Below are 13,370 nucleotides of genomic sequence, written 5' to 3' on the forward strand. Positions count from 1 at the left end.
AATGAATATTTTTTAAAAACTAAAGTAACTTTTTTATTAAATTAATATTATCACTATTTAAAAATATTACCTATTAAAATATAAGTCTATTAAGTGTCAAAATTTAAATTATTTTTTATTTTAGAATATATTTTAAGTAAAATTTTAATATATACACTTTCATATAAAAGTTAACCTAAGTTTAAGTATAATTCAAAATTTCACACATTTTCAAACAATATTAATGTTGATTTAACAAAAGATATCACTTTAATTTTTTTTATAAAAATAAAAGTTCAATTAGATTTTTTTTAAGGGTTAAATATGTTTTTCGTCACTTAAGTATCACACGATTTTGGGTTTAGTCCCTACTCGAAACTTTGATAATTTTTTTAGTTCTCATAGTTTTAAAACTCTTACTATTAGTCCTTAAAATTGGACGGCGATAACTTTTAGTAGATGTGGCAAACGACGAGGCCACATCTTATGCCAGCTTGCCTCTTCACTCTTTGTCACGTTGCTTTTCTTTTTATCTAGCCAATAAGAATCTGACACATGTCAGCCCCCTTCCACCCTAAATTAGGGTTTGCCAGATTGGGGAAACTTGCCCCTGCACCTCCGCCACGATTTTGCTCTTCTATCTTACGCCGTCATGAGCCAAGAACGCGAGAAGGGAAGCGTTGCTCTCTTGAAGGTGGCGAATGGAGTTTCTGCTGTGTTTTTGGATTTGCAGGTCTGTTGCAGGTGATGGTGCCTCTGAATGACGGTGATGACGCGAGGGAGGATGTCGCGGCTTGCAAGGATTTTGCGCGTTGAAGGTGGCGTTGGTGGAGGATGGCGTCACTGCAGGGGAGCTTGCGAGATGAAGGCGCGATGGCGGAGAGTCTTAGGCGATTTAGGGTTCGTCGCAACACTCACGATTTGGGATTTCGCTTGGCCGTGGTTCTCGATTGGTCGGAGCGAACTCGGTGTGCGTCTTCCGGCACGGTGCGATTTGCGATTGGAGTTGCTCGCGTTTTCTGGTTTTGTCTGAGTTTCAGGTGATTCTGGGAATGCCATGGATGCTCGCGTTTTCTGGAATGCCATGGAGCAGGTGTTGACAGCGTGGAATTGTGGATGTTGGCGGCCGTCTGCTTCGCCGAAATGGGGATGATAACCCCTGCTTTTGGGTCGCGCCGAATCAGAGGAAGGGGAGACAAGTCCTTACGACTCTGACCGGTTATCGAGGATGGCGTCGGCGGTGACCATCCTGGTTTGTGGCTCCGGGAGGCTGGGCTCTCTCAGGCGGCGATTGGCGAAGGAACGAGAGAGCTTCTCTCTCGCCCGGAGAAAAGGCAAGGAAGGAGAAATCGACGCCGCGACCGGCAATGGCCCTGGTGGCGATTGGTGTCGTCGGCGACGCCTTGGACTGAGTGGAAGGTCCGACACAGCGGTTGGTCCGATGGAGGCTAGGCTCTGCCGAAGAAGACGAACGAAGTTCTCAAGCACAAACAACGTGGCAGAGAGTGAAGAGGCAAGTTGGCATAAGACGTGACCTCGCCATTTGCCACATCTACTAAAAGTTAACGCTGTCCAATTTTAAGAACTAATAGTAAGAGTTTTAAAACTATAAGGACTAAAAACCATCAAAGTTTCGAGTAAGGACTAAACCCAAAATCTTGTGATACTTAAAGGACAAAAAAAATATATTTAACCCTTTTTTTAAAATAAGATCCAAAACAAATTAAAGATATAAATATACGTAACAAATAATAATTAACCATTTAGAATTTATACGTTGAATATCTCTCTCCAACCTTTTACCCTGGAATTATTTCTTTTATGTTTAAGGACCTGCCTCCATTCTTTTTATGTTTCGAGCATTTCTCTTCTCTGCTTTTATATTGAGATTTTTGGGCTACTTTTAGTCCTTAAATAAAATTAATTATATTATATCCTTACATATATTTTATTATGATATTAAACTTTTATTTCTCTAAATTAATTGATAAAAAATAAAGTAAACATCCAATTTTATTTCTTGATATTATTTATTTGCACGCATAAGATGAATAAATTGAATTTTTTAATATCAATTTAAAACATTATATATATATATATATATATATATATATATATATATATATATATATATAACTCATCCCCATAAAATCAGCTTATAAGGTGAGGTTTGCACCCTACTTATATATTATAATTTTGTCTTGTCTCTAGTCGACGTGGGACTTCCAATACACCCCTTCATCCCTGAAGTCCATTTCTTAATATGGTATGAGAGTCATGGTTAGAGTCTAACCTAGCGAGTTCTCGCTAGGTTAGACTCTAACCATGACTCTCATACCATATTAAGAAATGGACTTCAGGGATGAAGGGGTGTATTGGAAGTCCCACGTCGACTAGAGACAAGACAAAATTATAATATATAAGTGAGATGTAAATCTTACCTTACAAGCTGGTTTTGCGAGGTTGAGTTAGGCTTAAAAACTACTTTTTAATAATATATATATATATATATATATATATATATATATATATATATATATATATATATATATATATTAGTTTTATTTTTACTTGTGTATTTTCTTCAATTTTGTTTGTTGAAATTAAAAAAAAAACGTTTTTTTTAAATTCAGTTAAAAATAAAATAAAATTAAAAACAAATTGTTTTCTTTTACTTTTTTTATTAATTCTTATTTAACCTTTTAACCGTTTTGCAGAATAATAAAATGTTAATATTATATACATTCTCATATTTTATTCTCACATCTCTTTTAATATTATTTTTTATTCTGATAAATTGGCAATACTCTCATTTTATATAATTATATTATAATTATTTTATTTTTATTTTTTATTGATCTTCCCTACTGTTTCTTTTACTTATGTTCTTTAATCAAAGTAGTAAGTACGAACCAAACAAAAAAGTGCTTACTATACTGAGCAACTTCCAGCTCAGGCACAGCTCAAATCCAACACTCACTTTCTCTAAACCCATCACTCTCACACAACGCACACAAGAAATTACATAATATATGAATAAATTTATATTTATATGATACTGGTGTTAAAAAATATATCATTTGTATTTACTTATATTAATAATAAACACATAAGCATATACTTTTATTAATATATTAATAACTATATATATATATATATATATTTATATTTATATAAGATTTGATATTATATGTATTCATATATATATATATATATATATATATATATGTGTGTGTGAGGTTTGCTAACTTGCGTACGTTTATTTGGTATATTTTAATAATGTATACCAGATTTTAGTAGACAAAAATACCTTCATGTATTATGGATTCTAAGTAAGTTTTAATGTCAAGGGTATTTGAATAATTTTCATTTTTAAAACTAAAAAAAAACAAGAAACCTCCAAACCCTTACTCATTTCCGTCATTCTTCTCAACCCTTTCTCTTTCATTTCTCTCACTCCAACATTTTTTCTTTCTCTGTCATCCTATGGTAGTCCCAACTGAAATTTTATAATTTTTGTCTTATGTAATTTTCACAAACATAATGACATATGAAAGAATTGGTAATTGACTTGAAAAAAATCAGAAATACTCGCTGTTAAACAATTTTTTACAAAAAATGATTTTATAATGAGTTTTCATTTTATAATTTTTGTCTTATCTAATTTTCACAAGCATATGACATCAAAGGAATTAGTAATTGGCCTGGAAAAAAAATCAGAAATACTCGTTATTAAACAATTTCTTACAAAAAATGATTTTATAATGATTTTTCATTTTATAATTTTTGTCTTATCTAATTTTATCTAATTTTCACAAGCATAATGAAATTTGAAGGAATTGGTAATTGGTCCGAAGGATTTTTTTTAGAGATGATGATTCAACATCTGCAGATGATAAAATTAGAGAGGTTAGTGAAGATGATGAAATTCAAGAGATCTTGAATGAACTTTGCATATGTACTCAACTCTTTACAAAGACAAATTGTTTAACGACGAGTGTTTCTAATTTTTTCACTTGGGCTACCGTAGAGATGACAGAGAAAATGTTAGAGTGAGAGAGATGAAAGAGAAAGGGTTGAGAGAAATGAGGGAGGTGAGTAAGGGTTTCGGAGTTTCTTGTTTTTTTGTTTTAGTTTTAAGAATAAAATTATTCAAATACCCTTGACCTTAAAACTTAGAATCCATAATATATGAGGGTATTTTTGTCTACTAAAACCCGATACACATTGCTAAAATGTACCAATTGAAAAACAAGTGTACGCAAGTTAGCAAACCCATATAAATATATATTTATAGTTATAGTTATAGTCATATTTAAATTATATAAATGTTTTCGAAGAGGTTAATGAGAAATATATGATATAAATATCTTTTCAGCAAAATATATAACTATTACAGCAATAGAACTATTATGTGTGACGAAAAACTTCTCATATTATATTGAATTCTGTTTATCGCAAATAAAACACAAGTGGAGATTCTCCTTGTAAAATATCATTAAATAAATGCTTTTGCAATATAAAAAAAAAAAAGCATGATTCTAAGGTTTTCCAAGATTACCTCAACTATATTAATATTTCCCCCAATTTAGTGCACACAAACAAGTCTTGAGTTTGATACGAAAGTTTATATTTAAAAACATTGAATTGAATTGATTTTATTTTAAATTATTTTATTTTTTAAATTTTTTGTTTAGATAAGGTAATTTAAATTTAGTAAATTTTAATTTTCTTGTTTGGATAAGGTAATTTTAATTTAGTAAGGTTGAGTTCATGCAAGGTTGGGCTGAATCAATATGAATTCAAGTTAATCCAAGTCAATTGAAGTCCAAGTCGAGTCATTCGGTATAGGCCTAACTTCAGTCAAGTAGGTTTAGGCCTTAGTTAGGTTGTGTTAGTTTGGACTCAAATCGAATCAAGTTGACATAGGTTAAGGTTGAACTAAATTGGCTCAAGCATAGGTTGAACTGAGTTAGCTCATCCCAAAGTCTAGTCGGGTTAGTCCAGGCCTAGATCCAGCCGAGCCAATTCCAATTTAGGTTAAGCCAAGTTGGTTCGACCCATGTTGAGGCAAGCTCATATTCAATTGAGTTAGGTCAAGTCCATGCTTACCTGAGTTAGGGTCCAAACCAGGTTGAACCAAGTCTACATGGACCCAAGTCAAATCAAGTTGGTAAGGCTATTTGAGTCAAGTCAGTTTGTGTCGGATCGAGTCAATTTGTGTTAGCATAGGCCTGATCGATCCAAAATGTATTCTTCTTTGGCATTGTTCATATTCTTTTTATTTGTTGAGTTCTCATTCTACATCATCCATGTAAATGCTTTGTAAAATTTGGTTATGGGATAAGAATAATGTTAATAGAATGAGATCAAACTTTACTTATATATTTGTAGTATATATATAATAAACATTTCAATATCTAGTTTGCTAGCAATTCATTTGAATAATAACTAGAATAACAATTACAATAAAATAATGACTTGTATAAAGGTTACTTTGAATAATATATTAAAATAAAACTAGTTATGCTTTTAGTTAATCATGCTACATAACATTTGGGATCTTTGATTTATGTTAGTGTAATTCCTAATTTATCTATGAATAAGATCTTCTTTTTGCAAATTTTTCTTTGTATGTCTAAGCTTCAAAATATCATTTATCTCTTACTCATCCTCTCTTTATGATGCTTGTTTATTATGTTGAATTATACATTCTCAAAAGCATTTTAGTCAACTTATCTTTTATTATTCCTTTTTGTTGTCTTTTTTCATTTGACATACCAAAGTTGTCGTCGATTCTTCATCATAAATTGTTGATGTATTAGGATAGGAAAACGACTAGGACAACTTTATAAAATAAATCTTTACTCTTTTTGAATTGCCTTTATTAATAAATCTTTGTAGAAAGGTTGATTATTCAAATAATGTCATTTGAGTTTTAATAAAAGGAATCTTTACTCTTTTCATTCATCCTCATTTAAGGTTCAACTTTTCCTCTTTTATAAGGCTTGTGAGTGACACCCAACAAAATTGCTAACAACAAAATGAATCCTAGTCTACCACCCTTTTGATCTTGACAATAATTGTTGTTAATCAATACTGTATTTATAGTAGTTGGTAATTTTCAACTAAATACTTTTTTTTTTCACATTCATGTTTGAAATTGGATTGATTGATGAGTTGAGTCATGATTGAGTTAAAATAATATCCTCTTTCAAATACCATTTGATACATTAACTTTTGTTGTCACTATTTCATGTTTTGTTGAGTGTAGTATAACTAAGTTTAGTATAAAAAATTATAAAACTTAAGTATATATTGACTAGGATGGGGATTAAGATTATTTATTAGATAGAACTACTTTAATAGTATTCATTATAGGTCTATAACATGACTGTTGAAATTTTGAGATCAATTAACTATTTGAACTTGATAAAGTTGGATGGTTTTACATATGATTGATTGTGAAGTTATTTGGTAGTGTAGAAAACACAAGAAAATTGGGCCAATATTTAGAATTACGAGCACAAGATGGATAATTTTGCATGTGATAATTAAAAAAGTCATTATATTAATTTTGATCCATTTCATAAACAATATGACATAGAAAATTCAAATAATAAAAATAAATTAAATAAAAAAGGGAAAATTGAAAAGTTGAAAAAGGAAAAAGTAAAAAGAAAGGCAAAAAATAGCTAAATAGAAAATTAAAACAATATATACAATGAAAGGGAGAGAAAATTAAAACAATATATACAATAAAAAATTAAAACTTTTAAGAATAAATGGATATAAATTTGAACTTGTAACTTCATATAACCTTGAGCAAGTATTTATAACATTGTAAATTTAAATAATTAGTATAATAATATAAATGTCATAGGTAACATTACAATGAAATATAAACAATGTTCTTATTATATATATGTTATTTTTGTCTGTGGTGGTTTAGTCTTGGGTCTCAATACACTTTTTAGGTTGCATTATGGTTTTTTTTGCAAATCATTGGGAGATACAATATCAATGAGACTTGAGCTCAACCGTATAAGAGATTGACATTACTCTCTATCCAAAACCTTAAGGCAATGGATTAATGGGTCTTCACCTTTATACGCTATTGCACTTTCTCATTTCTACCCAATGTGAGATTTTGACTCACACCTGAATTCTCAACAAAACAAACATATTTCTTCCAACAAAGAATGTATGTAAGTTTTAGCCTTATTGTCCTAATCACGAGTTTAGTTTCTTCTCCTACATTATTTTCTTGTAAAGTCCTCATCTCATCTCTAAAAATGGTTAAGATTGGAGTAACTAAAGAAAGTGCAATGAACTCTTAATCTTGTTATTTACAATCTATGTAAAGGAGTAGTGGTGAAATCTAAAACATTTTCTTCACATCTATGACGAAAATTTTGTGTAATAAACTTTGAACATTTTATTTCATAACATTTCTATGTAGACACAATTGTTTCAAATGTTCATCCATCCTTCCATTCTTAGGTTTTCTCAATATCTTTACCTCGTGTGTTACTTGAAATCCTTAATTATCTCAAATACTTCAAACTAAGGCCACCTATAAAGATTCAATCCATCAATGAATAACATATTCAATCTTTCTTGTGATCTAGTATCGAGAATAGTATATTCAAACTAAGACCACCTAAAAAGATTAAATCCATCCATGAAACATATTCAATCTTTCTTGTGATTTAGTATCGAGAATAACATATTCAAACTAAGGTTTTCTATAAAGATTCAGTTGATACATGAATAACATATTCAATCTTTCTTGTGATCTAGTATTGAAAAAGTTATGAATTTTCTATGTTACGAATGAGATATATTTATATTTAAAAGTGTTTTAAACCTAAACAAAATACACAATTACTTAACAAGTCATCCATAAAAAAAAAGTCCAAAGTTTTCCTAAAAATAGAAAAAATGAACAAAATACTTTATACTAATGAATGAATTTGATGTAACAAATATTTTGAAATGTTACACCAACAATAAATGAATTCCACAAAAGAAAGAAGTTTGAAAAAAATAATCAAATATGAACATGTAGATAAACGAGAACCTTCACATTAGAGAAGATACATCTTTCAAACTTTCTTAAATCTTTAAATTAAAATCAAATATTAGAAAATTAAGTCTAAAATAAAACTTAAAACATTAATTTCATCTATTCGTGAAGACCTTTTTACACAAATGGTATAAAGTATAGGAATTAAACTATAACATTTATTAATATAAGCATTTAAACTAATGTATATTGGAGATGAAATTTATATTTAATTATTTTTTGTTTGGGGTTTTTGTAATCATGTAAACATGATGTTAAAAAGACAAGAATGTGTAAGAAAGTTAATGTATTAAAAAAAAAACAAGAAGAGTTCAATAACATGAATATGTATCTTCTTAAATAAAATAGATACACATGAACGGTTAAAGATAAACAAATTTAATTCATACTCCACTATTTTGTGCGTACATATTTCCACCTCAAAGAGGAGTTAAACTCCAATAAAATGAAACTGTTAGTCTTTTTTCGGTTTAATCCCTAAACACAAATTATTTGGTTACAAAATTACATAAAAACAAATTGTGTTTGTAATTAAATCATATATGGATGTTGAAAATTCAAATCAATCAAGAATAATAAAACTAATCAAAACACTAAGTGCATAATACGTGTTAGTAATACCATCATCATATAAATATACAAAATTGAATGAATTTAAAAACAAATCATAAAATTAATTAAAATTTAATTATACTCATTTTAATCTTAACCATTAAAAAACGATCAATGATTTATTTTTACTATTCTTATTTCTAACTAAATGTTGTGAAATCTACACAAGTTGGTGGAGACAAATAACAAAACTAAATTGTTCTTGTTCTATCACAAATAAAACTATAAAATTTCATTCCCCCTTGTGTATTACTAAAGAATCTTCCATTGAAATTTATAAAATGTTTACTTGTACCCTAAACTTCTTTATCATGTTTTTTTGGTTGATTATCCCCTTTTGAAAAATAAGATATGGAAAGAGCAATAATGATATCAGTCTTCTAAACATCAAGCTCGAAATGAAAAATTGGTGCCCCAAATGAACCCAAATCACCAAAAATGATATCATCATTTTCAGTATAGATGTCTGGTCCTTGACTCTCAAAAATTGTTTGAATGTCTTCTGGGAATGTGCGACGAGAAGGATTTGACTCTGTAGATTGTGCTACATGCTCTGTTGTGTTCTCATCAGTGATTGAACCATGTTCATGTGAAACAAATCCTAGTTCAATATCGCCATTAGAGTTTACATTTTCATTTATAGCAACATTTTTGTGCTCTTCTTCGCTTTTAGGACCTGGCCAATTGATATAACGGCTCACGTCAAAGTTTGTAACAGCATTAGCTCCTCTGTATTCTATGGCTGCCATGTCATATGCTGCTGCTGCCTCTTCTTGTGTAGCTGCAAATATAACATGAAAATTTTAAAATCTAAATCAATTTAAGTTAAATATATTTTTGGCTCTTTAACTTTCAGTAAAAATCGAAATTAGTGACTCTTCAAAATTTTGGTCTAATTTAGTCTCACATCTTTAGAAGTAGGTGAAATTAATCTTTTTAATCAAATTTTGTTAATTTTATTTAAGGTTTTAAATGTGTTTCTCAACTAACATTGAAGAAAAAATGTGTCAAACAATGTAAACAACTCAAATGCTATCATGAAATACATTTGAAACATCAAATAAACTTAATAAATTTTGGTTAAAAAGACTAAATCTACCCATTTATAAAATTAAAGAACTAAGTTGGACCAAAATTTCTAAGAGGGACTATTCTAATTTTAAAAAAATTTAAGAAAAAAAAGACATATTTAACCCGATTAATTTTAGAAACTTAAGTTTTTGAGATTATATTTACATGTATTTATATATTGTAAATTAATTTTGTCTTTAGTACACATGAAATCCTTTAAGATAAAGTAAGTTGAAAATATATTAAAAATTAGATATTAAACTTTTCAGAAATAATACTTTAATATATATAATATTTTTACCTTCATTTAATACTACTATTTTTTTTTAAAATACAAAAATTCATTTTTTTTATAACTACTTGATCTTTATAATGGGTGTAAAATAAATATAAATATATGTCATTATATTGTTACTCTAAACTTTATATTTAATTAGGTAAGGAACAATAGCAGTTAAAACCTAAGGTACAATTTTGACATAATGTGTTGAGACATATGCCCATGTCACTACCAAACCTATGATATTTCTTCTTCTTTCGGTTTGGTTTAGAATAAAAAAGAACAGGGAAGAATGATGTCACTCTTAAATAGCTTTATTAAGCAGTTGGAGTTTGGTGATCTATATTGCAACCAATGTGATTTGATTGCACATTTTGACCTTTATATTTGTTATGCGGGACCTCTTGAAATGAAGTAGGTATTTTCTTGTTAGAATTACAAACAATGGTCAAATACAATTTCAAAATTTCATATTAAAGATGCATTTAAATGTAAAGACCATATGCTTCGTTGTAAAGATGGGAATTGCACATAAAAACCATTAATTAAAATAGACACCAACACCCTTTTTTTTCTTTTTTACAATTATGAGTCATACCTAATCTAAATATGAGATCATAGTCTAAGAAAATTACCATATGTTCCAAGATATAGGTATTTGTTGCCGAAGACCCTTCCAATTCGAGCTTCCCATCTTCCATTATGGTGGTGTCTAATCATTTTAAACAAAAATTCAGACTATTTTTCATCAATCTAACTAACTATATACAGAGAAATAATGGTTCAGTAACGTGCTTTTAAAACACGTTACAAAAATAAAATAATTATAAAAAAATAAATTTTTGTATTTAAAAAATACAATAAAAAAATTAAAAAACAGGGTCAAATGTATAAATTTATGTGTGTTGAAATATCATTTTTCTATATAAAGAGAAAAAGGGAATGAGGGAGAAAGTTTATGTTTATGAAAATTAACTTAAAAGTTAGAGACATTGAAAAACTTGTTTGGTATATATGATTGTAATTTCACACTTATTGTATTTTACATAATTGATCTTTAAAATATGAAATTTTAATAAATGTCCACAACTAATGGTGAGAACTCACTACTCTTTTAGCACAAAAATATTGTTCAATAATTATAAATGTAAATTTTAATTTTTCTTATATTTATTTTGCTTTTTGTATTTTTCTTCTCTCCCTGAGAGAATCCATCTAAAATGGGATATTTTATTAATTTTATTTTTCCTAATTGCCTCCAAGAATATTGGATACTACCTGCAAACTAACTCATTTATTGTACTTCAAAAGAAATAATATTTTATATAATTTACACTATTTATCCTTTCGTCTATCAATAGACTGACTTTTATTCAGCTACTCCCTTTAATTTCTTTTAGAACTGATACAATTACCACATTTATATATTTTAAAAATATATATATATATATAAAATGTCACGAAACCTAGCATTTTCCAAACAAAACAGAGCAAGGTTGGAATACCTTGCTACACCTCGGTATTTTGAAACTCCTCGAGAAAATCCACTGCTTTTTCTGCAAAATGAAAATTGAATATAATAAGAAACAACTTCAACAGTTCCAAAAATAAAGAAGACAGAGAAAAAGCTTCGGAAATGCATTATCATGTGTAGAAATTAATGGAATTAATAACTGAAAATCAACCTTCTCAAGGATCCAATGTATTCTTCTTTCGATTGACCCTCCATTTCCTTCAGCTTCTCCTCATAATTTGTTAACTGTGACCAAAAACATTGATCGATCAAATCTGATGTATGAACAACAAAAGTTGTTTATCGAAACATCATTTGAATCAAAGGTGAGAAAAATAATACTGGAAAATTGAGAATGGTATCTTGGCCCCAGTACTTCAATGCTGCCAAATCATAAGCACGTGCTGCGGCTTCTTCATCATCATACGCCCCTAACAAAGTCCATCGCAATCAATTTTCAATGCCAAAAATTAAGGAAGAAAAAAACAACATCAATGAAAGTTACCATGATTCATATCATACCTAGATACACTGCATCAACGGAGTTGTTTTCCATTGCCGGAACACAATCAACATGACAACATAAATCATGTGAAGAAAATCAGAAACAGAGAGAGAAGTGATAATGAAGAGATGAAATTAAAAAAGCAGCAAACCTTGTCTTCCTTTCTTGCTCTGCGATTCATTCCAACAGTTTTTGTCCCAGAGATGAGCCTCATACCGACCAGTCCAACGATGTCTGAAAAAAAAAAACCACATGCATGCAAACAAGCTCATGAGCCATTTGAGGAGAAGACAGCATTATGAAACACGGGAAAGAGCTAAGAAAGAAAACGAAAAAGAAAAATGTCAGAGACATAGATCTGGATTGATGAGTAGACAGTGAGAAGTGTTGTTATAATTATAACCTTGTGACACCCCTATAGATTGAACTTCGTTGTGGTGGTGAGTCTCTCGGAACGGTTTTGCGTGTGCGTTTTGCAGTGTTGTTGTTGGTGTCAGTGTTCTTGAGGGTTTTCTGCGATTTTCTGGCCATGAAAACTCAGCAGAGAAGAGAGGACCACTGCAGTGCATACAGTTCGAGAGGGTTATAAATATGACCAAGTCATCCAATAAAAAAGGCATTAATTAATAGAAATAGTGAGGGAATGAAAAAGTAGGTTTATTCTTTATTTCTCCCATAAATAAATTATATAATTTAATAATATATTTATTCACATTTTATTTTCCTTTTTATTGTTGATGCAGTAGCGGTTAGTGGTTGAACACACAGATTCTTCAGGATGGAAAGGAGTAATAATCTCTAACACTTCATTAATACTTTTTCTGTATTTTACTTTTCTATCATATCATTAATGCTTTCATAAACTTTTTCATCCATTCTTACATTTTTTAATAAGTTAATATTATTGAGTTTTTGTAATTATATTTTTCACTGTAAAACTGCTTCTGGTTGGGTAACCTATTCTCTTTTAAAGAATGAAAAAAAAAAAAGTAAAGTCAATGTGGTTACACGAAACCTAGGCAGTTAGTTTAGCTAACATAATCAATGAATTGCAACAATATTTTCTAATTAATTTTTATATCATAAGAAAAATACTATTTTTGAAGATTTGTATGTAAAAGTTATATTTTTTATTTTTGGAAAATAACTCTCTTTTGACCATTAAATTTAAAAAATATTAGATTAAATTAGTTTTTTGTTTTTAAGTTGTTATAAACAAATTATATTTGATATTTAAATTAAATAATAAAATATTTAGTTCTTACGTTTTATAAAAGTCATATAAGCTATCTATCTAACTAACGATCTAACAAACAGACGA

The 13,370-nt window shown here is 29.1% G+C and overlaps 1 protein-coding gene across 1 annotated transcript; it reads right to left on the reverse strand.

Annotated features, from left to right (window-relative positions):
• Nucleotides 1–8,795: 8,795 nt before the first annotated feature.
• Nucleotides 8,796–12,626, reverse strand: LOC148204443 (AP2-like ethylene-responsive transcription factor At1g16060). Its single transcript, XM_088103433.1, has 8 exons — nucleotides 12,453–12,626; nucleotides 12,201–12,283; nucleotides 12,067–12,075; nucleotides 11,887–11,975; nucleotides 11,717–11,790; nucleotides 11,537–11,587; nucleotides 10,667–10,743; nucleotides 8,796–9,461 (listed from the first exon to the last, which is right to left on the reverse strand). Exons 1-8 carry the CDS (start codon nucleotides 12,578–12,580, stop codon nucleotides 9,061–9,063), a joined length of 912 nt encoding a protein of 303 aa, XP_087959559.1. The 5' UTR covers nucleotides 12,581–12,626; the 3' UTR covers nucleotides 8,796–9,060.
• Nucleotides 12,627–13,370: the final 744 nt, after the last annotated feature.

Source organism: Vigna umbellata, chromosome 1 (assembly GCF_029865625.1).
Source record: "Vigna umbellata cultivar VRB3 chromosome 1, Vumbellata_1.0, whole genome shotgun sequence".
NCBI classification, from domain to species: domain Eukaryota; kingdom Viridiplantae; phylum Streptophyta; class Magnoliopsida; order Fabales; family Fabaceae; genus Vigna; species Vigna umbellata.

Excerpts from the sequence above, each read along its gene's own strand:
- LOC148204443 (XM_088103433.1), bottom strand. The coding sequence starts at position 12,580 with ATGGCCAGAAAATCGCAGAAAACCCTCAAGAACACTGACACCAACAAC. Across the intron at positions 12,284-12,452 it reads ATCTATAGGGGTGTCACAAG|ACATCGTTGGACTGGTCGGT; the intron begins GTTATAATTATA and ends TTTTTTTTTCAG. Across the intron at positions 11,791-11,886 it reads ATACCATTCTCAATTTTCCA|TTAACAAATTATGAGGAGAA; the intron begins GTATTATTTTTC and ends TTTTGGTCACAG.